This window comes from Myotis nattereri (assembly GCF_964212035.1).
Source record: "Myotis nattereri genome assembly, chromosome: 17".
In the NCBI taxonomy this organism is placed as follows: Eukaryota; Metazoa; Chordata; class Mammalia; order Chiroptera; family Vespertilionidae; genus Myotis; species Myotis nattereri.
The window spans coordinates 27,424,451-27,449,115 of record NC_138092.1 but is presented as its reverse complement, the minus strand read 5'-3'; the positions used below and the strand labels follow the sequence as shown (position 1 = coordinate 27,449,115).

The window sequence follows — 24,665 nt, the reverse complement described above, 5'->3', positions numbered from 1 at the left end:
GACGTCGTCCGCGGCCGCCGGAAGGGGAAGTTTCGCCTCCGAACGCTCCCTCGCTCGTCCGAATTCGGTGGCGCCACGTCCGTCGGTCTCCGCCTTCTGCACCGCGACCTGGGCGGCTTCCGCCTCGACACCTTCCACTCTCGAAGCCGGCCGCGTCGAGAAGGGGCCGGGACGGGGAGTCGGGCGGCTGTGCGCATCCTGGCCACCTAAGAGGCGAAGATGTCGGACATCGGGGACTGGTTCAGGAGCATCCCGGCCATCACGCGCTATTGGTTCGCCGCCACCGTCGCGGTGCCCTTGATTGGCAAACTCGGTCTCATCAGCCCGGCCTACTTCGTCCTCTGGCCCGAAGCCTTTCTCTATCGCTTCCAGGTACTGACCGGCGACCGGGAGAGTGGAGACTACAGGTCCCAGGCGGGTCGACGGCGGCGGAGCGTAGACCCACAGGTTGCGAGTGCGCGATGCCTCCTGGGATTTGTAGTGCGACCACTCCAGCGGCTTAGGGCGGGGTCCTGAGGTCCGGGGGAAGCTTAGTGGCGGCAAAGGGATCTGGAGCAAGGGCCTGGATACCTAGGCATGGAGGCTTGGATTGGTCTGGCTAAGGGACTGATTTCGTCCTTCTATTAAGATTGTGCTCCCCGCATCTGCAGTCAGAGGAGGAGGCAGTGGGAAGGGAGGTTTGTGATAGTTGTCAATCTGCTGGACGCTGGTGATTAACAGCGTGGGTTTTACCTGGAGAGCAGGTGCCCTCTCACCTTGCTCTGCCACGTGGGTGGCCAGTAGCTGTCAACTTACCCAACAGCCATCTGAGTTCCTTTTATGTTAATGGAGTGGGTCTTTTGTTTTTGTTTTTGCTTTTTTGTAGGAGTGATTTGAGGTCAGAGGCGAAAAGAGTGAGTTTGTTTATCTGCTTTTCCATGCCCTGACCTAGTATCTGGCATGTAGTGTTTGAATATGCAAAGGAATGAGTAAAGAGTTAATTGCTCCAGAAATGGAAGTCCTTATTAATTTTTTAAGCACAAAGGAAGCAGTCCAGAATAACATTACTGGCAAGAGAATATTTCCTGGAGATTGTCTTTACTCACTGGATTCTTTAATCAGTGGCAGGTCAGATATTACGATCTGATATTAATTTCAACACGTTACTTGGCCTGTGGATAATACTTTTGTTGAACCCCCCTCTTGACTGGCTGTTTCTTAGTCTCCTTTGCTGGTTCCTCATCTTTGTGACCATTAGATATTGTGATGAGCCCCAGGGAGCAGGTATAGGACCTCTTCCCAGCTGTAGGTGATCTCATTTACCTTCATGGCTTTAAATGCTTTGTATAATACAAACATAGGTATTTTAAGTCCAGATCTGTCTCCTGATGTCCAGACTTGTACATCCAGCCATCTATTTGAAATTACTATTTGAGAGGCTGATAGAGTATCTCAAACTTACTATGTCCAAACTAAATCCCTTTTCCCCTTTGCCCTATAAATAAATAGAAACGCCATTTTTTTTTTAGATATATTTTATTGATTTTTTACAGAGAGGAAGGGAGAGAGATAGAGAGTTAGAAACATCGATGAGAGAGAAACATCGATCAGCCGCCTCCTGCACATCTTCCACTGGGGATGTGCCCGCAACCCAGGTACATGCCCTTGACCGGAATCGAACCTGGGACCTTTCAGTCCGCAGGCTGACGCTCTATCCACTGAGCCAAACCGGTTTCGGCTAGAAACGCCATTATTACAGGAACTCAAGCTAACAATCACGGAGTCGACGTTGACTTCTCTTTTTCTCACACTCCGAAGTCAGCAGATTCTATTTACTTTAGACATATAATCAGAATACGGTACCTTTTCCTTCTTCATTGCAGCCATTACCATTCCAGACTGTTCCTTTCAGTCTTTTCTCTAGACAGCTGGAGTGCTTCTTCTGAAACATAAATGAAGTCCTGTCAGGCCTCTGCCCAGAACCTTCCAGTGTTTTCTCAACTCGTTGAGTGAAATCAAGTCCTTTCAGGGTCCTGCACCACCTCTGCTACCTCTGTGACCTCATCTCCTCCTACTCTCCATTTTGCACATGAGGGTCCTCAAAGGAATCCTAGCTGTTTCTTAAGTAGCTAACTCATTCTCTCCCCCCTGGCTGTTTGCACACTTTGTTTCTCTGCTTGGGATAACCATGGCTTCCCTCCTTACCACCTTCAAGTGTTTGCCCAAATGCTGTCATTTTTGGCAAGGCCTTATCTGATTGCCCTTCTTTACTTTGTGTCCTTTACCCTTAATATTTTTTGTACATATCACCCCTTGGTATTTTGTTAGTTCACTTACCATCAGAAAATAAGGCTCCATGAGATCTTTGTCTTGTTTAGCGCTTTTTTTTTTTTTTTTTTTAACCTAGAATAGTGCCTGGCACATAGCAGGTGCTTGCATGGACATTATTGAGCACTGGAGGTACAATTGTGAATAAGACAGAAAAAGTTGCAGCTCCCATGAAGAAAGTAAGAGAGAGGCATGTGCTAGATAGAGAGTGATTTAAGGGGTGGATTATTTGATAGAGGGCTCCAGAAACACCTCAAAGAAGATATCTGAACTGAAATCGGAGTGGTGAGGAGCCAGCTTTGGGAAGCTCTGGCTCTGGGAACAATCTTCCAGGAAGATGGAATAATAGTAAGCTTAGAGGCAGGCACTAGAAACAGAAAGAAGACTGGATAGTTAATACAGAGTCAGCTGTAAGGATGAGGATTGAAAATGAGGACAGAGATAGCCAGGGGTTAGCACAGTAATGCGAGAATGGAAAGGTAGGCTGCGCTGGATTATATAGGGCTTTGTGGTTTGAACTTTGTTTCAAAGACACCAGGAGAGCTTTGGAGCCTTTGAACAAAGGAGTGACAAGATTGCCTTGACTGCTCTGTGAGATGGACTTCGTATGTGGGTTGGGGGTGAGGAAAGTATCAAGTTAAGGAGAGATGGTGTTTTGGACCAGGATAGCTGCGACGATAGAGAGAAATGGATGAATTTGGGAGTTGGAGTGGACAGTATTGCAGCTGAATGGATATGAAGGGTGAAGGGTGAAGGAAGCAGAATTCCAGGACGTCACTATTTTCACAGTGGGTAGTGGAGCCTGTTACTGAGATTGGAAATATTTAGGGAGCTTAGTTTGGGGATGGGGGAAGTTCTGGGTGAAGAGTTATGTTTTGAATTTGGTGAAAAAACTATTAAAATTCTCCCTTTTCAACTACAGATCTGTTCGAGGTCAGATTTTCTTCTTATATCTCAACCAAAACAATATATCACATCAGGTTGAATGGAGAAGATGTGAGAATCTGGTTATCTTCTATGAAGCCAGACATTAAGGAGAGTTGCAGTGTAAAACGTCACGTACTAATCTTACTTTTTTGAAAAATAGCTTTCATAAAAATTTCTATATTAATATGTAGTGGATTTATTGTTGTTATCCTACGTAAAAACTTAATTTTTTTCCTCAGTGGTTAAAAAAAAGGTTTATGTTTTGGCCATGTTAAGTCTAGAGATGCTTTTTAGGCATCCAAGTGGAGAAGTTAAGTAGGCAGTTGATTATTAGAATATGATTTGGGCCTGCAGGAAGAACTGCATACTGCTTTCTACTTATTTGCTTTGGTACATATTTGTCGACTGATTGAACAATTGTACACTTCGCTCCTGGTGGCATGTTGGTTGATGTGTATGTGCAGGAGGAGCAGTGGCTGTCAATCATTTTGTGGGAAAGACCTGGTCAAAACTGTCTCTTGACCCTCCTTGCAAAGTCTTGCTCACTTGTCTAATCAGATTAGTAAAATAAAGCCTTCCTAATAGACCACAGGCGCATAATGTTAAAAAGGGTGAACTGATTAGAAAGTCATTCATGTCACACCTTCTGTGATTTTCCCATATTCCTTGCCTTGCTTCTTGGGTGTTTGTTATCTTGAGCCTGGGGAGAAGCTGCTGGCAGGAAGCAGAACAGTGCGCTGGCTGTCAGGTGTGAAAGGACCGATCTTTATACCTTTCTGCTCCTGCTGTGATGGGCCCTTGACCAGAATTGAACTCGGATCCTTCAGTCCGCAGGCTGATCCTCTACCCACTGAGCCAGAACAGCCAGGGCTCTTACCCATTCTGGACAAGTTTAGCTTTCAGATCCTCCTGGAGGAACTTGTTTGCAAATGAGAGGCTGAGGTGTGAGGACAAACAGCATGTGGTGTGCTTTCTGCTAGAGGCTCATCTTTTCCTTAGAAGCTGGATCTTTAACAGCTTCAAATAAAGATGGGACGATTGATTTAGCATGGATGGGTGTGTGTTAAGACTCACTTTACTGTTGCCCCCAGTTCCTAGTCCCTCACACTTAACACCTGACAATCAGTTCCCTGTGATCAAATGCCTTCATGTTGGTCCCTGATTCACTAGGAGAAAGGTGGCAGTTTCTTGCTGCTCCAGTGGTTCCTGAGATGACGTTTCCCGGGGCTTTCTCCACACTGATAGTTTATTTCTTTGGACAAAATAACATTGCCCCCTCCGTCTGTATTGTGCTTCTCCATCTATTATCGCATTGAGCTCCCGCAGTCACACTGAGATAGGAGTTATCCCAGTTTATAGACAACTGCAGTTTCTGTTTCTGTTTCGGTGAGTTGATCTGAGCTCTTGTTTAACTCCTTTGCATAATCTCTACCAAAACACACAGGTGAATGTTAATAGTATTGAGAGTGATTTCTTCCCAATCAGTCATAGCAAATTATTTGTCTTTTTCTGTTAGTATAGAAAGACTATGGGATTTCAAGTAGCTGAGTCATGGTCTTTGGGCCTGACTGGTTGTATGCTCTTAGGCAAGTTATGTACCCTTCCTGAGCCTATATTTCTTAATTACTGAGTACATGTATACAACCAGCACCCAGGTCAAAATCAGAACATTACCTAAAAATGGGGATAGTTTAGTAGCATATTAACTCTGTCCTAAGGGTTTACTCTATTCTAACTCCATTGATTATAAGATGGTCTGTGTATTTAATACAACCTTTGGAGGGAGAGGAAAGTAGATATTACATTTAATTAATATATTGATAGATACATCCTGATTTCAGAAACACAAGAATGATATGTTCAAGTTGAGAAAATACGTTATCTACTTTATACCTCTATTATATAAAACATAGAGAAAACTGTTTGCAAAGATCCCAGTAAATAGTCCAGTAAGTAAACTATTTAGAAACAGTGCTGTCTTTATTTATTAGGAACTCTCAATTTGTTTCTTAATTTGTTGCCAAGAATAATAAGAAATGGCACCAATCAAACCTGTGATTTGATTTGGTGCCTATATTTGCCAACCCCTGACAGCAAGCCTAGATGCTTGATTTATGACTGTACCTGGGAAGGAAGACAAGCACACACATAACCGGAAGGACAGTAACTTGGACTGTAGGCTGAGCAGAGAAGCAGCCCCAGGGTTTGGATTAGAACTTGAGTGGCAGGTGTTTTGGTATGTAGTATAGCTTTCCAATCTTTCCTTAGCAGTCCCGTCTACATTAGACAGTTCTTTGGTCATAGATAAGGTTGCCTCTTAGACCATGGCTTTGTTTTTTAATTTTTTATTGAGTTACAGTATACAAATAGGAAAAATATGTGTGTTATATATTTACAGCTTGTTGAATTTTCAAAAACCAGAGTACATGTATGTAACCAGCACCTAGATCAAGAAACAGCATTACTGCTCCCTCTGGCCACTTCCTCCTCCAGGGGTAACTAGTATTTTGACTTTTAATACCATAGGTTGTTTTTGCCAGTTTTTTTTACATGCTCTAAGTGAAATTAATACAGTATGTATTCTTTTGTGTCTAGCCTTTCTTTCTTCTTTTCCAAGCTTATACCTTTATTTTATTTTTCTTGCAGTGCACTGGCTATAACTTCCAGTACAATGTTCAATAGAAGGCAAGGTAGCAAACTTCCTTGTTCTAGTTCCAACCTCAGGATTTGAAATCTGTCTCCACATTTATTTGTTCGTTCATTCATTCATTCATTCATTCATTATTGAGGTAACATTAGTTTATAACATTGTATAAGTTTCAGGTGTGAAACATTATGATTCGACATCAGTATTTAGCACAGTAACTCTTGTCTTTTTAATAGTACATTTGAGAGTCTCCCATATTGTTGCATGTGGCTATAGATTGCTCATCCCCAGATTGTTCCATCCTGGGAATAGACCACTATTTATTTACCCATTCTACTGGTATTGGACCTTTTGGGTGGTTTCCAGCTTTGGCTAGAATGCATAGTGCTTCTGGGAACATTCTGGTACATAACTTGGTGAACATAGGTATGCTGAGTAGAATTGGTGGCTTCTAGTAGCTCTTTCAAATCTTCAGTTGAGATTTAGTGCTTTTCATTTGTTTTTCTTGCATACCTAGTGTGTCAAAAGAAAAAAAAGTCACAGTTTGCTAATACCAGCATTTGGCACATGGGTGCTCTTCTTTCTTAATTGCTTGGTGACCCAATCAGACTTCAACTCCAAATCAACCAATCCTTATTGTTTCAGGAAAAAAACAACAACAACAAAAAAAACCCACACAGTGTTTTTGATAGTTTTAAAAAATCCCACTCTAGATTCTGGATGGCAATTGTGATTATTTCAGTGGCAGGTCGTTTTAGTTCAAGGATGGCTGAAATAAACATTCTCTCAACAGAGGTTGTTGGACTGAACTAAAGAACAATGTCTTTTGGTTTTTTTGAAGGTCTAATATGCCAGTGAACACGTGGGCTTCTTGCCCTTGTTAAGTGAGCAACTGGGCAGATTACCTAAACTCTAATGAGGGGCCAGCTTTCCTCATGGAAAAGCTGGGTGATTCTGGGCCTGGCCTTGGGATTACTGTGTGTTTAACATGAGATGCTCCCCTCCGACACTTCAGGCACATGAGGCACACAGACCTCTGCCTTCAAGCCCTGGGCTCTTTGCGCTGCCCCTGGCTGCTGTAAAGGATCCATGGAGGCTTTCGGGCTTGAGGACAGACCTCCATCACCTCCAACCCAGAAAATAAGGCCTTTTCCTTATGGTAATGGTTTACATGTCAATTAGAGGAAAGGAGGGGGTTTAGTTGGGTACTTTCCATGGGGATTTCAGAAATTCTGTATTACACTGTGTCCTTCTGAAGAGACAAACTATCTCTTGGTGTTTTCAAATTGTAATTTTAAAGTAATACAAAAATAATAAGACTCTTAGATCAATGAAAGCAAGTATAACTCAAGGGTAAGCCTAATGAACAGGGAACAGAAGTAAGGTATTTTGACAGACACTGATTTCCAAAGAACAGGTGCATGCAGTGGCTAAAAATAGTGCTGTGTTGTCAGTGTTAGTGAAAATGTAGTCAGAAAAATAACCAAGGTTTCTTTTCTAAAATCAGGCCCCTAATAACTTACAGAAATATGGGGGTAGTTTAAAATGTGCATTTGTAAAAACCCGATCAGTGTGCATCTCCTAAAGATTGTAATACTCATACACTCCACATAAACAGTGTTTTTACAAAGCACCTTCTTAGTCCACTTTCCTAAGGCCAGCCTTGTACAAAGTCTGTGAGACAGGGAAGGTGGGAGTCATAGGACAGATGGCATTGCTAGATGAAGACACCAACTCCATGGCCCTGACTTTCGCAAGGCCCCATGGCTACCTCAGGGCCACGGCCAGCGCTTGCTTGCTTCTGGTCTTTACTCCCAGTGTTTTTCATAGGCAGGAATAATCAACTTTATGTAAGTATATTAGTACTGAAAATGTTTACTAATTGTAATATACCTCAGAATGGTGATGTCACTTGTGAGAGGCATAGTAAAAGTAGGGGTTTAGTATCGTAAGCTCTGGGGTCAGGCTGCGACAAAATTCTCACTCCACCACTTACTAGCTATTGCTTAATCTTTCTCATCCTGTTTCCTCATCTATAAATCCACCTCATGAGTCAGTGCATGGAAGTGAACAGAATAGCACATTATTTTTTTTTAGAAATCATTAGCCAAAGAACAGCAAGTATTAGTATGTCATCCCCTTTTATGGTGGTGATTGAGGCTCAGAAATGAGCATTTGTAAGCTAAGACTTTAGGTCTTCTCAAATCATTTCTAGTGTGTTTTTCCCCCCATTAGACTACTGTTTCTATGATAAAATTGTGTATAAACCAAAATGAATGTTAACCAATTTTGTTTTACTGCTTTAATATACAGTTCTTGCAAAGTCACTTTTGTGGATTTAAAGTGCATTTTCCTTCACAGGGAATTAAGCTCTGCGGGTCCTACTACTCGGAGAATATAACTTGCCAGTGATGTGTCTGGTCAGGCCCCATCACTGATGTCCTCTGTTGTAGCCACACCCCAGTTGTTAGCAGTACCCTCTCATTGATTGTGCTTTTGCCATTCCTTGGGACTTTGCACTTGTTTTTCCAAGACCACACTTACCCTCCCTTGCGTCCACTCTTGCTTCTCTGGGCAGCCTCCCTCACTGTCAAGAACTTCTTGAGCATCAGCCATGCATTTTATGCTTGTGCAGTAAGACACATAGCTAGCTCTCAAGCCAAAGCTAGCATTACTTTCCAAAAGTCTGGAAAGCCATCTACTTCCACCACTATTATTTAACATGTTCTGGAGGTACTTGCCAGTGAGTTAGACAAGAATGGAATAAGATACACAATTTTATTTACAGTTAGAGTTCTATACTTGGAAATCCCAAGAAGCTCAGTTTTCAAATATTATAAACAATACAGCTTTGATGAGATAGATATAGAAAGCAGCAGCTCTATGGAAAACTATAAATGCTATGAAAGACTTCTTCCTGGCTGGTATTATATCTATATCACATTATATCATACTAGTGGCCCAGTGCACAAAATTTGTGCACGGGGGTGGGGGGGGGTATTCCTCAGCCCAGCCTGCACCCTCTCCAATCTGGGACCCCTCAGGGGATGTCCGACTGCCCACAGGGATTGGGCCTAAACCGGCAGTTGGACATCCCTCTTGCAATCCAGGACTGCTAGCTCCTAACCACTCACCTGCCTGCCTGCCAGCCTGCTCACCCCCAACTGCCTTCCCCCCACTCTTGCCAGCCTGATCACCCCTAACCACCTCTGCCTCGGCCCTGCCACCATGGCTTTGTCCGGAAGGACATCCAGAAGGTCTCCTGGTCTAATTAGCATATTACCCTTTTATTAGTATAGATTGATATAATAAAGATATTGGTTCTAGTTCATTTAGAAAAATAAAATATTAAGACTAACCAAGAAAATTGTGACAAGTGTGGTAGAAAAACAGGAGGGGGATCATTTAATCATGTACCTTTACCAAGTATGAAAACACTTTGTAAAACTAAAAATTAAAGTAGCTTGGTGTTGGTTTAGGAATTCAGTTTCAAACAGAATAGTCTACAAGTAAACCTGAATATAAAAAAGGAATAAATATATGATAAAAGTACTTTTTCAAATCAATGGAGAAAAGATGGGTTACTCTGTAAATAGGATTGGGAAAACGGAGTGGCCATCTAGAAAAATAAGTTAAAATCTCTTCCTCACTCCTTAGGTAAACCAGGAATGTGCTAAAATAAAGCTGAGCACTTTTACCTTCTTGGAGTGAAAAATCTTGTAAGCATGATACATTTGCCTACATGAAATGAAACTGTATGTGTCCAAGTATGGCAAAAATATCATAAATGTATAAGGCTAATGACAGTCCAGAAAATATTTGCAGTGGCGAGAAAGGGAAATTTTTATAATAAGAGATGCAATTCTAGCAGAAAAATGAAGAAAGGAAATGCTGAAGTTTTAAAACCATAATTGGTGAATGTAAAATGCTCTAAGCGGTGGGGGTATAGAGAAGACAGGCATTAATGTACATTTTAAGAGGAAGTATAAATTGGTTTAACATTTTTGTAGACATTTGGCAAAATCTACCAAAATTAAATGCAGACGCTGATATAGCAGAATGACTCAGAAATTTATAATTTATCTTATATGTATATGTATTTGAGAATATTCATTGTGGCATTGTAACAGTTTAAATGAAGTTTAGATATCTACATAAAAGGAATACTGTGAAGGCAATAAATATATTTTTCAAGGGAATGAAACAAGGTATAGAACAGTGCGATATAAGATAGGATGAAAAGAGACAAATAATAGTAACACATTATTATTTCTTGAAAGAAATACAAGAAACTGATTCGTTGTTGCTGGAAAGGCACCTGGGACACCCAGGATCAGGAGAGAAGCTTACCTCCTGTAATTTTTTCTGGTGGGGGGAGGATTAATATTATAAAGTCAAGTGTCTATATTGCCTAAATAGCACAATGATTTGGGTAAAAATTTTCTTATTTTACTTTTACCTTTTGCGTATGACATTTTTTGACAAGGTTTGTCATCTGAGTAGTAGTAGTATTTTCCTAAATAGAGATATTACAGTACTGTTGGAAATTGTCTTTGTAATTCATTTTTGGCAGGCTTAACTGCATGTTTGATCCCTGTAAAGACTAACCCTGTACTTTTACCGTATTGATTTGTGTTCAACTTGCTTAGAACTGTTCACTGCTTATTTTATGATGTTGTTTTATTCCATTGATTTGTATACTGATGTGATTGTAACTGATGAACTTTTCTTAGGTCATCTTCTTGAATAATACTGGTGGTGGTGCCCCTTTTTGTTTGTTTTTTGTTGTTGTTAATCCTCACCTGAAGATATTTTTTCATTGATTTTTTTCTTTTTCTTTTAGAGAGAGTAGAAAAGAGAGGGAAAAACAGAGAGATACATCGATGTGAGAGAAACACATCAATTGGTTGCCTCCTGCACTCACTCCGACCAGGGAGGAGCCTACAACCAAGGTACATGCCCTTGACCAGAATCAAACCTGGGACCCTTTGGTCCACAGGCCAACATTCTATCCACTGAGCCAAACCGGTAGGGCATTGGTGCCCCTTTGGTAGCTCTCCTTATTGAGAATGTTTTGCAAGGGTTAATTTTGTGCAGTTAAAAGAAAAAAAAATTAACCAAGCTTAGAGACTAACAGCTGTGTTTATTTTGATCTGGACAGATTTGGAGACCCATTACTGCCACCTTTTTTTTCCCTGTGGGTCCAGGAACTGGATTTCTTTATTTGGTCAATTTATATTTCTTATATCAGTATTCTACACGACTTGAAACAGGTACGTTATCCATAACTGTTGCAGGTACTGTTTCTTTTTAACTTGCTAAACCATATGTTTACTTGGAGGAATTTTGAGGGCAGTTAGTTTATATAAAGAGATGGCATAATGAGAGTAAGTGCTCAGGAAGTGGTAGCTGTGCCAGGACTGGACTAGGCACTGAGAATATTCGATTTCTTGTCCTCACAATAAACTCAGGAGGTATAAGTAGCATTGTCCCTATTTCAGAGATGAAAAAAAAAAAAACACCAACAAACCCAGGGACTTACAAATCTTGCCCATGTCCTTAGTGGCTGTGCTATTTGCCCTTCACTGGACTTGACATCTCACTCATTTCTGTTACACAGCAGACCTTGTCCTTTAGTGTGCAGTTGGGCTGAAGTGTACATGTCTCCTAGATTGAGGTTGGAAAACACAACCTTATGCAATTAAAAGCCTAGACTTAGTCTCTGTCATTGAAACACTCAACTTTAAAATATACAGCCAGGATTTAGTGACATGGTAATTTATCAGATATGACTCCCTATATGATGTTATGGATAAGCTCTCTTATAAAAATCTTTTCTTACAAGGTTTCTTGCGGATTGTTATTTATTTCCTACAATAGCTTGTATGCTGTTCTGAGTTGCTTATCCTGGGAAGCAGTAAATTGATACTGCTGTGTCAAAATGTGAGCATAATGATTTTGAAAAGGCTGGCTGACTTCAGATTTCATAAACCTGCTGGCTGTTAGCTCAGGATGGAGAATTCTGAACCATCTTTAAATCTGTCAGCTTGAGCATGGCGAACCAGTCTCCTAACTGCAGGGAACTACAAGAATGGGCATTTATGTGTCAAATATAATCTTTCCTTAAATTGGTATTTGCTACTCTGTGCTTTTTAAAAAGAAAAACATCATTACGTTAATACTCTGTCAGACTGTTACTACTGGGAGTGACCTAGCCCATTTTCTTAGTGTTATAGAGGAGAACAGGAGCTTCAAGGAAGTAAAGTGAACTTGGCTGAGGTGAAACACACAACAGGATTCTAAGGCCATATCAAGGGTTTGTCCTGAAATCTACCAGAATAGATGATTTTCATTCTCCTTGTCCCCGAGGGCCCTAATTAGCATTCTACCCCTCTAATATAATTCAGTTGAGGATTAAGTTGTGGTAATGTGTCTTTTATACCAGTAGTAAACTCTAGGTTAAGTGTAGATGACCTATGACCAGTTTTTTAAAATTTTTATTATGGAAAATTGTCAAACATTTATAAAAGTAGAAAGATTAATAATGAACCTTTTTTCTTTTTGAAAAAAAATTCACATAGCATAAAGCTCACCGTTTTAACCATTTGAGAGGCTATAATTTTGGAAATTTCTTAAAAACAGAGTCATACAATACATGGCTTGTGGAATTGTGATTATCATCTTTCACTTACCATTGTGTCTTCAAGCTTATTCCTTTTTATTGCCAAATAAGATTCTATTGTATGGAAAAACATTTGGTTTTTCCGATTATCAGTTGATGGACATTTGCCTCTTCAGTTTTGGGCTGTTATGAATAATGTTGCTATGAACATTCATGTGAGAGGAACTTTTAAGGTCTTTCCATTTAAATAAGATTTTACAGACAAGAAAACACTGGTCTGGAGAGGTGGAGACATGCCCCAGAGTTCACAAGTAGGTGAGATAGCACGGCCAGGACTGCAACCCAAGTTTGTTGATTCCTTTCCTTCCCTCCCCATACAGCCTCAAGGAAACATGTGACAAAATGTTTGCCATAAGCATATTTTCCTGGCCGAATTAAGTCTATAGCAGTGCCGGCTTATTTGTATTTTTGATTTATACCGAAGACTGCAATTGGAGGCCAGTTCATTTGTAAATTCCCAGTTGCAAGCTTGCCAAAGAATAAAGTACTGAAGTTTATGTGAGTACAGTACTTTAAGTTTTCAATCTAAAGAACCCTTAAAAAGCACAAAGCCAAAACCACATAAAAAAGAAGCAAAAGTATCATTAAAATTCAGAAACACTTGTTAGAATTTCAGCTCTGATTCATCCGGGTGATCCCTGCCATTAAGCATCCTCACCACTGTGGCTGAAGTGTGCCTTTGACATACCAGGGGAGAGGTAAGGGGAAAGAGAAGAGACATTTGTTGGAAATTTATTTACTTATTGTAGATTTTTTTTCTATCTTTCTGACACTTGTCAGGATTGTTTTAAATTAGAGGGAGGTAAGGTAAGTGCTTGAGCCAGAGTGGCCTTACAGTCACTTGTTTGTTTTTGCTGTCTCTCTTCTTGTCTTCTAGCCTAATGCGTGAGGACTCCCCTTAGAAGGGAGAGCTGGGCCATGTTGATTTTTCTGCCCAGGAATAAGACAGAGCCTGGTATATGGTGCAGTGACAGGAGCCCTAAACTAGTAATTAGACTCCACTCTGCTTCTAACAAGCCATGTAACTGCTCATTTAGCTTTATTTCCTCATCTGTCTAAAGGGGATCTAGGTCTTTCCATTCGACCTCACATGTAGTATGAAGGTTAAGAGTCAGAGGCTATGGAAAGGTTTGGCTGCCCTCCATTCCCTGCCCCTGCACAATGCTCCCTTGCTGGAGTGTAAGCTCAGTAAGCCCAGTGCTGGATCAAGTGGAGGTGCTTAATCACAGTAAGTACCTCCCAGCATAGTCCTTTTGCGGTAAACACGGTGGTAGGCAAGACAGAAATGGTTCCTCCCCCAACAGAGCTTATGGTTTAATGCAGGGAGAAGGGATTCACCAAGTATCACAAATGCATCCTGGGGTCATGAATGAGCCATGAGAGAAAGCCTGACAGGCCGTGATGGCGTCTCGGCAGCTCTGGAATCGAGTCCTCTCTTTGGGTCTCTCTTAGTCTGAGGCCATCAGAGCATGATACTTACTGGAATTCATTTGGAAAACTCAAGTTAGCCTTCCTAGGTGACTGTAGTTCAGGGCTTTATTGAGGCATGAATTTAGATAGTTTTAAAAATTTTATTGGAGAGGACTGATTGTAAATATTCTCATTTTGGCTTCTATGATTTTTAAAGCATTTCTCTACATAGAAATGATTTATTTTGTTCTGAATTTCTGAACCATGACATTTGGCTTATTTTTTGTTCCTAGGAGCCTTTGATGGGAGGCCAGCGGACTATTTATTCATGCTCCTCTTTAACTGGATTTGCATCGTTGTATCCTTCAGTCTATTATTTTGGGTTGGAAAGAAACCAGTTTTTTTGTGTGTTTGTGTGTGTGTGTGTGTGTGTATGTGTGTGTTTTCAGGTTTGGGAAAACAGTGTCCTGTGCGACACTTCCAATGACAGTATTTGCATCTTCGTTTACTGCAGTTAATAATTAAGGCTCGTTGAAGTTCTTTTTAAACGCTGTAGTAAATCATAGAGCCCTGAGTGATGCATTCTCTTGCCATCGTCTCTGGGATTTTCCCACATTTGGTTGCGTTTTATTACTGTTCCCTCTTCTTGATCCCAGTTCTCTGTGTTCTCATGTGTGACAGCTTGTTGTCTGCGCACAAAGAGGCTCTCGGCCCTGAGACAGCTTTTGAAATCTGTGGTTCTGATCAGAAAATTAATTTACAACCAGCATTCTTTTCTGACCTCTTTACTGTCCTTGTCTTGGGGTCCTGAGTAGTGATGCAGTCCCTCCGTCAGTACCCGGCTCTGGGAAGGACACGGCCTGTGTCTCCGCTGTTTCAGCCACAGGTGTCAGCAGCCCTCCAGCTGCGGACCTTCACAGATGGCGAGAGTCGCAGAAGGGACTTGGTGGCTCAAGTCCTTGCTTTGGGGCTTAGCTTCCACTGACACATGGCCAAGAGCCAGAAAATGTGGCACTTTGGAAGCCCTTTTCCCTCCTTGAAGGGAAGAAAAAATAACTGTAGCCACACTGTGGAGCCCTGAACATGTAGAATCATTATTTGTTTCAGAGGGCACAGGCATCTCCATCCTCTAATTAAAGGCGTGATGCTAAAGTGCAGAGGTGAGGTGAGGGAAAGAGGACACAGGTGACCAAACTGAGTCATATGCCGAAGCAGGTAATGTCTACCATTTCCTTGTCATCGTCTAGACCAGGGGTCCTCAAACTTTTTAAACAGGCGGCCAGTTCACTGTCCCTCAGACCGTTGGAGGGCCGGACTATAGTTAAAAAAAACACACTATGAACAAATTCCTATGCACACTGCACATATCTTATTTTGAAGTAAAAAACCAAAACGGGAACAAATACAATGTTTGTATTTTCATGTGGCCCGCGGGCCGTAGTTTGAGGACCCCTGGTCTAGACTAATAGAATATTTGGAATGAAGATTATTAGACACCTTTTTGCTCTGGATGTTTTAAGCCACCTGAAGTATAGAAAAGTGTGTTCCTTCAGAACACTGGAAGGAAATGAACTTTTACTGGGTGCAAAATGCTTTTTTTGTCTGATCTTTAACTTTACAAACCAAGATTACTGGCTTAGCAATGGACATGCAGGTAAGTTGCGACTATCCATTTGCCCTTTTGCATGTTTTAGATATACAAGCCTTTGACAGAAGCTGAAATTGCATTATCTCTGTGGTTAATTATGTGATATTTTGAAATGATAGAATTATAGCTGTTTTTATTTTGAAGATCCTATATGAGTTAGCTAAGTCATTACTTTTTTTTTTTTTTTTTAAATATATTTTATTGATTTTTTACAGAGAGGAAGGGAGAGAGATAGAGAGCTAGAAACATCGATGAGAGAGAAACATCGATCAGCTGCCTCCTGCACACCTCCCACTGGGGATGTGCCCGCAACCCAGGTACATGCCCTTGACCGGAATCGAACCTGGGACCCTTCAGTCCGCAGGCCGACGCTCTATCCACTGAGCCAAACCGGTTTCGGCCATTACTTTTCTTACTTATTTCTGGCTCTTTTATCATGTTTGAACATTGAGAATGATGACTATCCAGTATTTTTTTATGCACATAAAGGATAGACATTTTTTAAAAATTTAGAATATACAGTTAGTAAAACTTTATGCCTACTTTTGGCCCTGATATTTTTCTGAATCTGTCTAAAATAATATAACTATTTTATTATAGGGCTTTGTAGATTATGTATATGATTCATTAGAAGGATCTGCTTACAGTTTTGATGAGTTGCATTTCTTTTTGCTTTTTGAAAGGCCCTCTAAGGGTTTGTTTGGAAGGGAGAGGTGAAAAGGCAGATTCATACTAAGCCTCTTTTTAGGGCCCCTGGAGCCTGGTCCTTACATGTTGTTTATTTTGCAGTTGCTGATGATTCCTCTGATCATGTCGGTGCTTTATGTCTGGGCCCAGCTGAACAGAGACATGATTGTGTCATTTTGGTTCGGAACACGATTTAAGGTATTGCAGCCTAGTTGGGAAAATTTCCTTTTCATTTGTCTATAGAAATCCCTCTTCAGCCCAGAGATGTACTTTCTGATTCATCCAGAAGAGGTCAGTGCAGAGCAGTGTACCGCTGGCAAGCCCCTTCTTGCCTTCTCAGTCCCCATTTCCTCAGCCAACCCAGAGTCCTTTGCTGATGGTCACTTCTCACTCCCTGTACCTCAGGCCCCTCAGCCATGTGTCCCAGAGAGATCTCCTGTATGTGTGTGTGGTAGTGAGAGGGAAGGGAAGATACTCATGTGAAGCCCTGTCTTTTAAAGTCTGTTCTTAACACTCCCTGTTATATATTTTATACTTTGGACAAAATTTGTTTTTGTTTGCCCTCAAAACACTTACTTTTGTGCTTTCTCTCACAGTTTTCCACCTGTAACATTTTTAAAATTATCTTACTCCTGCAAATCCTATTTGTTCTTAACTGAACATACTTATTTCCTGAGTCACCTGCCTGGAATTAGCTGTGCCTTTAGCTTCTGCAATGTTTTGTGTTTCTCTTACAGTAATTACCACATCTGCCTTCATGTTATTTAGGGATAACCCTTTCCTTCCTGGTTTATAAAGTCCCTTAACTCTTGGCATGATGTCTTGATTCTCGTAAGGAGCTCAAGTGTTCAATTTATCTGGAGGGCTGTCTTATTCAGGAGAGTATTCAAGATATCAATGTATAGAGAGGTAAAAACTCAACTAATTTTGTGAAATATGCAAAAGGAGAGCCACAAAAGATGGGGTATTTTAAATTTATTGGTAACAGTATGCTGGTTGGAGTCATGAGATTCTATTACGGACCACGTTTTTAATAGCACAGGGCACTCACCTGCTTCCTGGGTGCTAATATCAATCTGTTTGTATTGCATTTGAAACCGTCAGCAAGGAGCTCTGTCTCTCCAGTCACTGATGGAGGAATAAGTACAAGTTTAGGAAGGAAGTTTAAGTATCATAGGAGTGATGCTGGACTGATCGGAGAAATTTGGGGCAGGACTTTTCAAGGGATTTATAAAGCCTTGTCAGAACATTCTTACCCATTCCTGCTCACTCTGTCCCGTTAAGTGTGGGGACTCACATGTGTATCTATTCTTTTCTAGGCCTGTTATCTACCCTGGGTTATCCTTGGATTCAACTATATCATCGGAGGCTCGTAAGTGATACTAGATTTATTTATTTTTTTCTTTTTGAGAGGCAACAGGCATTTATTTGAATTCAAAAGAAAAGCTACTTGGAAAGCACTGATTCAGGCAGAAAGCCAAATAGTGTTCCCTGTTAGATTTATTTAATTGGAAACTAATCCTTGGACGACTTCCATTCTTTTTTATCTTCCTTCTCTAATTTTTATGAAACTAAAGAATCTCAACATTGATGCATGGGAACTTTGTCTTACAGAATGATTTTATTTTGATCTAATTGATTAAATTGTAGGGCTTTAAGTACATTTTAGCATTGAGTAATAGTGTTTTTGTTGTTAGTTCTTTATGACAGTAGGCTTCCATATATGTGTTTTTGAATAAATACTCATTTCTGGATTCACTGTCCAGATTGAGCAAACAGATCTAATTGTGTCTAAACTGACTACTCTAAGAGCTGTGCCTACAGTAACTATGTTCTTTAGTCTTAATGCCTTGGAAAGGGCTCACCAGTCACAGAAATGCATATTCTCAGATGGGAAGTAACTGGGTGAATAGTAGAGAAGTTTGACCAAACAGGGTCAAATTTCTAGTCTGAAATTAGGACGAAGACTTAGGAAAACCTTGACTGCATCCAGTCAGAATTCTAGGAAGAGGATAACATGCAGCTATTCGGAGAACTCCCATTTCTTACACTACAGCATATTTGTAATGTTTTAATCGATTCTAATAGTACTAGTCCCTAGTATGTTTGTCATATTTGCTCTGTGTGGTCCTAACTGCTGCTGCATACTGATAGGGAGAAGTGAAGGAGTCAAGTAAGCAGACTGTTTAGAAGCAGAGGTTCTCAACCTTCCTAATGCCACGACCCTTTAATTCAGTTCCTCATGTTGTGGTGACCCCCAACCATAAAATTATTTTCGTTGCTACTTCATAATTGTCATTTTGCTACTGTTATGAATCGTAATGTAAATATCTGATATGCAGGATGTATTTTCATTGTTCGCGACCCACAGATTGAGAACCGCTTGTTTAGAGAGTAGCTAGTTGTGAGCTCGGTAAGGCCACCCTGCTCCCCAGAAGGACAGAGCTGGGAGCAGTTGCACATGCTGGCTTGTCCCTGCCGGAATCGTGTTGCAGTGAAGACAGAGAGATAGGCAGCAGTAAGAGTGGATCTATAAAACCTTGCGGTGGCCTCTGTGTAAGCCGTGGGGAAACTGAAGACGGCCAGTGCTTATTTTAGGGTTACAGGGTGAAGGCCACATTTCGAAAGTGATCTCTGATGGCTTACACCGGGACACAGGGAGCGGGGAGAGTGCTCATGGCACCAGGGATGGGGAGCAGGCGTCTCTCCTTTCCTTGCTCCCATTCTTCTTTCTTGCTGGTCTTCATTGTTCCCCACGTTTTGCAAGTACAGTATTCATATTTGGAAGATTTCAGAAGTTTGCAGCTTTTCCAACTCTTAAGGCAGGAAGTCGCAAAAACAGTATTTTGAGGATGGGCTAGGACTTGAAAGAGATGTTAAAGGGGCAGCTGGCCTTGAGGAGCACAGACCCCATAGGTCCAGCAGGCCTGGTTTCCCTTCTCCCTCAGGATGCATTTGCCACTCAAACTACAGCTCGCTGCCGAGCTGTCACAGGTCCCCAGGGATCACAGTGGGCTGCCATGAGGATCTCCTCCCTGTGCTGTTAGTTAAAACTTACTGCTTCTCACTTCACTGCTTGAATGTCTGTAAACTGACTTGGCTCTCTGTTGGCAGGGTCATCAATGAGCTCATTGGAAACCTGGTTGGACATCTTTATTTCTTCCTAATGTTCAGATACCCCATGGACTTAGGAGGAAGAAATTTTCTGTCCACACCCCAGTTTTTGTAAGTGTTTTTTCCTCTCGCTTATTTAACAATCACTTTACTGTCCATGTTCATATGTATCCTGATAAAAACTTGAGGAGGAATAGGATTTATCTCTCTGTCTGATGGAAAAATGTGAGCCAACAAATGAGTCACCTTGGTCACAGAGTCAGGGCACCAGGAATGAAAACCACAGTTCAGTCTTCTTCACAGAACCCAGGCCAGGGGCCACTGAGACAGCCAGCACCACAGGGAGCGATGGGCGGGGCCAGGATGACAGGCTATCAGTTTCTCCCAAGAGTTTGGGTGAGGATGGGTGACGGGGATAAGTTAGCTCACTGGTTAGTAATGTAATACTTTTCTATTAAATATTACCGATTATATTATTTATGGGACTTTTCAGAATAAAATGAGAGACTTGAGTTTGTATAGCCCTCTGCTTTAGGGTTTACTCACGTGAGGAGGCCAAGGACACAGCTTTGGTTTTGAGACAGACTTGGGTTGGAATCCCATTCCCCTCATTGACCAGTTTTGATATTGGGAAACTTAAGTCAAACCTCCGAGCTTCAGTTTGCCAGTCAGTAAGTTGGGGGGAGCCCCAGCTCACAGGACTGTTGGCAGCACAGTAGTGGAGCCTCAGTAAAGACAAGTTCTGGGCCTGTTTCTGACATTGGGATCTAGGGCGGGAGAGATGCTGACATATCAAGCATGTAAGTAGTATGACCATGTGTCCGTGAAGCAGAAGACTGCCTGGCAGTCACACCCAATCTCCAGCTGGGGATATGCAGTAATAGCTTGCACTTCAAAGCTTAAAAAAAGCACACACCAGCCCTTTTCAAGGCTTGCATGTTTTAATGTTTTGTAGTTTGTCATTCTTACAATTCCTTTATAGATTAGGGATAAGTTTTTAAAGGAATTTTATTATGAAATATAATATACAAACAGAGAAGTACACTATTGTGTTGTGTTTTTTGTTTGTTTTCTCCTTTAAGAGCATAAAAAGAAACTTGTTTCTCTTCTGAGTCTTGAGTTGCCTCCAGGCTAAAAAAACAAATGACCAGTCTGCTTTCTAATTATCAAAGGACACACAATAACAGCAGGCGTGGATTTTTGATCTAGGTCTGTCAAGTCAGGTGGCAGATGCATCCATTAAAATAAAAACGTGGTGCTTTGGGGAACAGCCAACAGTTACTATACTTTAAATGGTCATATTCTAACTTCCAGGCTTGGAGACATTTCTCAATTGTGAGCAACAAAGTATATGAGATTCTGTGGCAGAATCAGCAGCACGTGGAGCCTGCCTTGCATTTGAGCTCTGCTGGTGGAAGCCCTTCTGTTATGTTTTGCATAAAGATCAGATGACAAAATGTAGCTCCTTGCAAAAACAGGAACTGCTTTGAAATTACCATAACTTTTTGTTGATTATGTATAATTGGGTGTCTTTTTATACTAATTACTTGCATTTAATTTCACTGTCTGTTTAAGCAATGGAGATGGCTTCCATATTGTCCTACAATAAGAACCAAAGCAAAACGGCCCGAGCACTGCCTGTTTTAGTTCTATTTTATTATGCACCATGGAGGAGCATTATCATACCAGAACGTCACGGATATCGAGAAACAGTGCTTGGGAATACATTTTGATTTAAAGCTAGAGCTGTATTCATTGAAAGGGGAAGATGTGAGTTACAGAATTCTAAGATGCATCACCATTCTGCATTCCATCTAGAAAAGTAGGCAACCCCTCTTCTCTGCTGTTTGCAGTTATTTTTTCTGTTTAAAAGGGGACCATTATCTTTTTGGGAGGGAGCATGAAGGTGAAGTAAACAGATGACGGCTGCAGTCCCTAACTGCTGTCACTGGAACCACCCTGTGTCCCGTTGCAGCCTGGGGTGTACTGGCTGGTGCAGGGTATAGGCCCCAGAGCCAGGCTGCCTGCATTTGAATCCTGACTCTCAGTTTAGAAGAGCTTCACTCAGTCTTGCCTCAGTTTCCCCTTTTACGAAATGGGGTCATTGTAGTGCCCACCTCCTAGAGTTGTGGAGGTGAGATGAATTTACCAACATGCGGTCCCTGGTGTAAGGGAAACCCTTTATGACAGGTTGTGCTCTGCGGGCAAGTCACCCCTCATGGTTTAAACAGGTATCACACACAGTCTTCTTCAAGCAAACCTTTAAACTGAGGATCTAGTGAGTGGAATAAGTGTAAACATAGTCTTAGTTTCCTCATAGTCAAGGAAGGGAAATCTTTGGAAAAACTGAGAACCTGGACTTTAAGTTTTTTAGCTGTTCTGTGACTCTTAATTTGTGAAACTATAAGGTGGCAAACCAGCTAACCTGTTTGGGCTTCAACTTTCCCACCACCTGTGAGATGAATGCAGTTGGAGGGCAAATGATGAATAAACTTTAAAAATAGACTCATACCTCCAGGACGTAATGCTGCCTTCTCCAGTCCTCCCATGGACGCTGCGGGACTCAGTTGCCTGCATGGTGGAGGCACCATGTGGGGCTGAACACAGGCTGCACATTTGTCCTTGGAAAGTGAATTTATTTTGTACCCTTTGATCCAGATGCATATTGTCAAAATACTACATAATAGGTATTTTTTTCTGGTGGTCAGGCTTGTGGGAGTAATAGCTCTGTTTTTGTACTATTCTGCATGAATTATTTTGCTAATCAGAGAAAAAAATTTTAGAGTGTAAATGTAGCTGAAAACTTAGTAAATTTACGAAGCCTGAAAGTGAGTGCTTTCTCTGGTCAGGGCGTTGAGCTAAGTGCTGAAAAGGCAAGTTAGTAAGACATTGTCCTCAGCCTTCCATTGGCCACAGACTAATACAATTCAGTGTGACAGACCCGGGGACACTGGGAAAGGGAGCCGGTGCTAGATGGCCTGACAGCGTGTGGAAGTGACTTTGTTGTCTTCTCTCCCTTTGTTTCCCGCCTTGCTCCAGGTACCGCTGGCTGCCCAGCAGGAGAGGAGGGGTGTCCGGATTTGGCATGCCCCCTGCTAGCGTGAGGCGAGCAGCTGATCAGAATGGTGGAGGTGGCAGACACAACTGGGGACAGGGCTTCCGACTTGGGGACCAGTGAAGGGGTGGCCTCCAGCCTGCTCACCAGCCACTCTGCTCAGATGAAGTTTTCCTCCCAGTGCTGGGTGTGCTCAGCAGCTGCGTCCCAGCAAACACTGGTGGACCTGGCCCACACTGAATGTAGTCTTTCCGTACAAGACACCATTTTTTAAATCCTGAAGAAAATATAAGTGTTCCTCAAGTTTCGTGATTCTCATTCAAGTCCTTTCTGCTATGAAGAACAAACGTCAGCTGTGCAAATTTCAGAAATGACTGTGGTTTTTGGTGTCTCCTCTTCCTTTTCTGTCCAAATGATGGGTTTTGCTAGGTCCTGGTCTGCTGTCGCCAACCTGGGCACCTGCGATTGGGCCACCAAGTGCTTGTCAAAGGGGCTCTCACCTCTTTCTTGCACATGCCTCCATTCTACTTCCCCAACCCCCAGATTTGCAGCTAGAGGAGGTTGCCCGTAAAGTGGTTCTGCCTTTGACAAGCTCTTTTATTTATTGACTTTTGCCAAGGCTTGGTCACAAAAACCTTGTTCAAACCTTTCTTCCCCTTTGGTGGCAGAGCTGTAACAGTAGCGGAGAATATGAACAGGGGACCAAGAGCCTTTTCTCAGCTTTGCAATCCTGTGACCTGGTATCAGTTGCAGCCACTTGCCAGCTCTTCAGATGTTTTGATAAAAAAGCACCGCTGGGTCAGCGAGGGCCGCAGATTGGTATTAATAACGCATGAAGGTGTTGCTAGACGCTTTTTCCCTCAGTGACCACAGCTATAGTGGAGTTGCGTCTTACACAGCAGCTAGCTTTAAACTGTGGTGGGATAATCCCTTTGCATCTGATGGGTGAGGCATCCTGGCTGTGTGTGAACCCAGAGTAGCTGGGTTGTTTGTGCTAGAAAATTCCAAGTCAGACTTCACCAGGAGATGCTGTCTTTGAGAGGCCCCTGGGTGTTGATTCCATTTCATTCCCATTCTGGCTATATGTTTACTAAGTATAGTGGTAAGAAAATCCTGTGCCCTTTTTAAGATGTCAATTTTTTGGCCTCTCTTCCCCCTTTTATGGCCACATACGTCAGTTAATTGTGAGGAGGGTGTAGCTCCTCCATATGAAGATCATATTTTTAGAGCTAATGCAAGCAAATCTGAGTCACGTCATTTTGGGTTGTAATGGCTTTAGAATCATTGTGACTGAGGGTCTTTATCATTGATTCACAAGTGTACATCAGACCAACGTAAATACCCACAAATCCTTTCTCACAGGTGGGAATTTCCATCAGAGTTAGGCCTGTCACCGAATAAAGGGTTTTGAACATGTTCCACACAGTTTCCTATTTGATGTTTTTATTCCGGAAGCAGACTGCGAGGAGCAGTGTGGCGTGGCTGCCGTACTTTAGACAACTTTTTAAAAAGGCTTCAGGCATTTCGATCAAGTTTATTTTTGGGAAACTGCGCTAACAGGATGGCTATTCTTCACCCCACACTTACAGTGTGATGTGTTATCCGAGGAAGTGGGGTTTGAAAACAGGTCTTCCTTTTTAATCAAGTTTGTGTGTATTTCTCCAGACTTAATTTGTATGGTAATGTAGGAGGGGGCGGAATCTGAACCTTAACTGTCAGATGTTCCGCTGTTGACCTGTGGCCGCAGTAAAATGCACTGGTGATGTGTAGAAGCCATGTTCCTGTTACGTTGCATGTGCACTCTGTGCAGGAGTGGAAATCACTGTTAGGAGGGGCTCACGGCCAGTGAGCTGGAGCCTCACATGCCCGCTCAGCAGTGCGACTGCCAAGAGCAGAGGTGTTTCTAAAGGTTGTTACAGAATTCTTCGGGTCAAGGCAAAATGCTCCTTAAATTCGTCCTTTTAAATGCATGTTAGGAGCTGATGATTTTATTAATCTTACCTGGATTACCTTTCTCCTAGGAATAATTTTAGCTAAGCAAACTCTTTGAGATTGGTTTGGCAAGGCAAGACGTGACAGTGGATTCTCTTTATGAATGAAAAAAATCCTTATTTTGTGTAGAAAATTCCCTTTTTGTAACTAATCATTTTTATTGGTAAAAAATTGTAAATTAAAATGTACAACTTGA

At 41.8% G+C, this 24,665-nt stretch overlaps 1 protein-coding gene across 1 annotated transcript; it reads left to right on the top strand.

The window, feature by feature from the left end:
* Window positions 1–24,665, top strand: DERL1 (derlin 1). Its single transcript, XM_081111316.1, has 8 exons — window positions 1–372; window positions 11,043–11,154; window positions 14,267–14,331; window positions 15,601–15,627; window positions 16,411–16,506; window positions 17,628–17,680; window positions 19,423–19,533; window positions 22,462–24,665. The coding sequence occupies exons 1-8, from the start codon at window positions 220–222 to the stop codon at window positions 22,598–22,600; spliced, it is 756 nt and encodes a 251-aa protein (XP_080967442.1). The 5' UTR covers window positions 1–219; the 3' UTR covers window positions 22,601–24,665.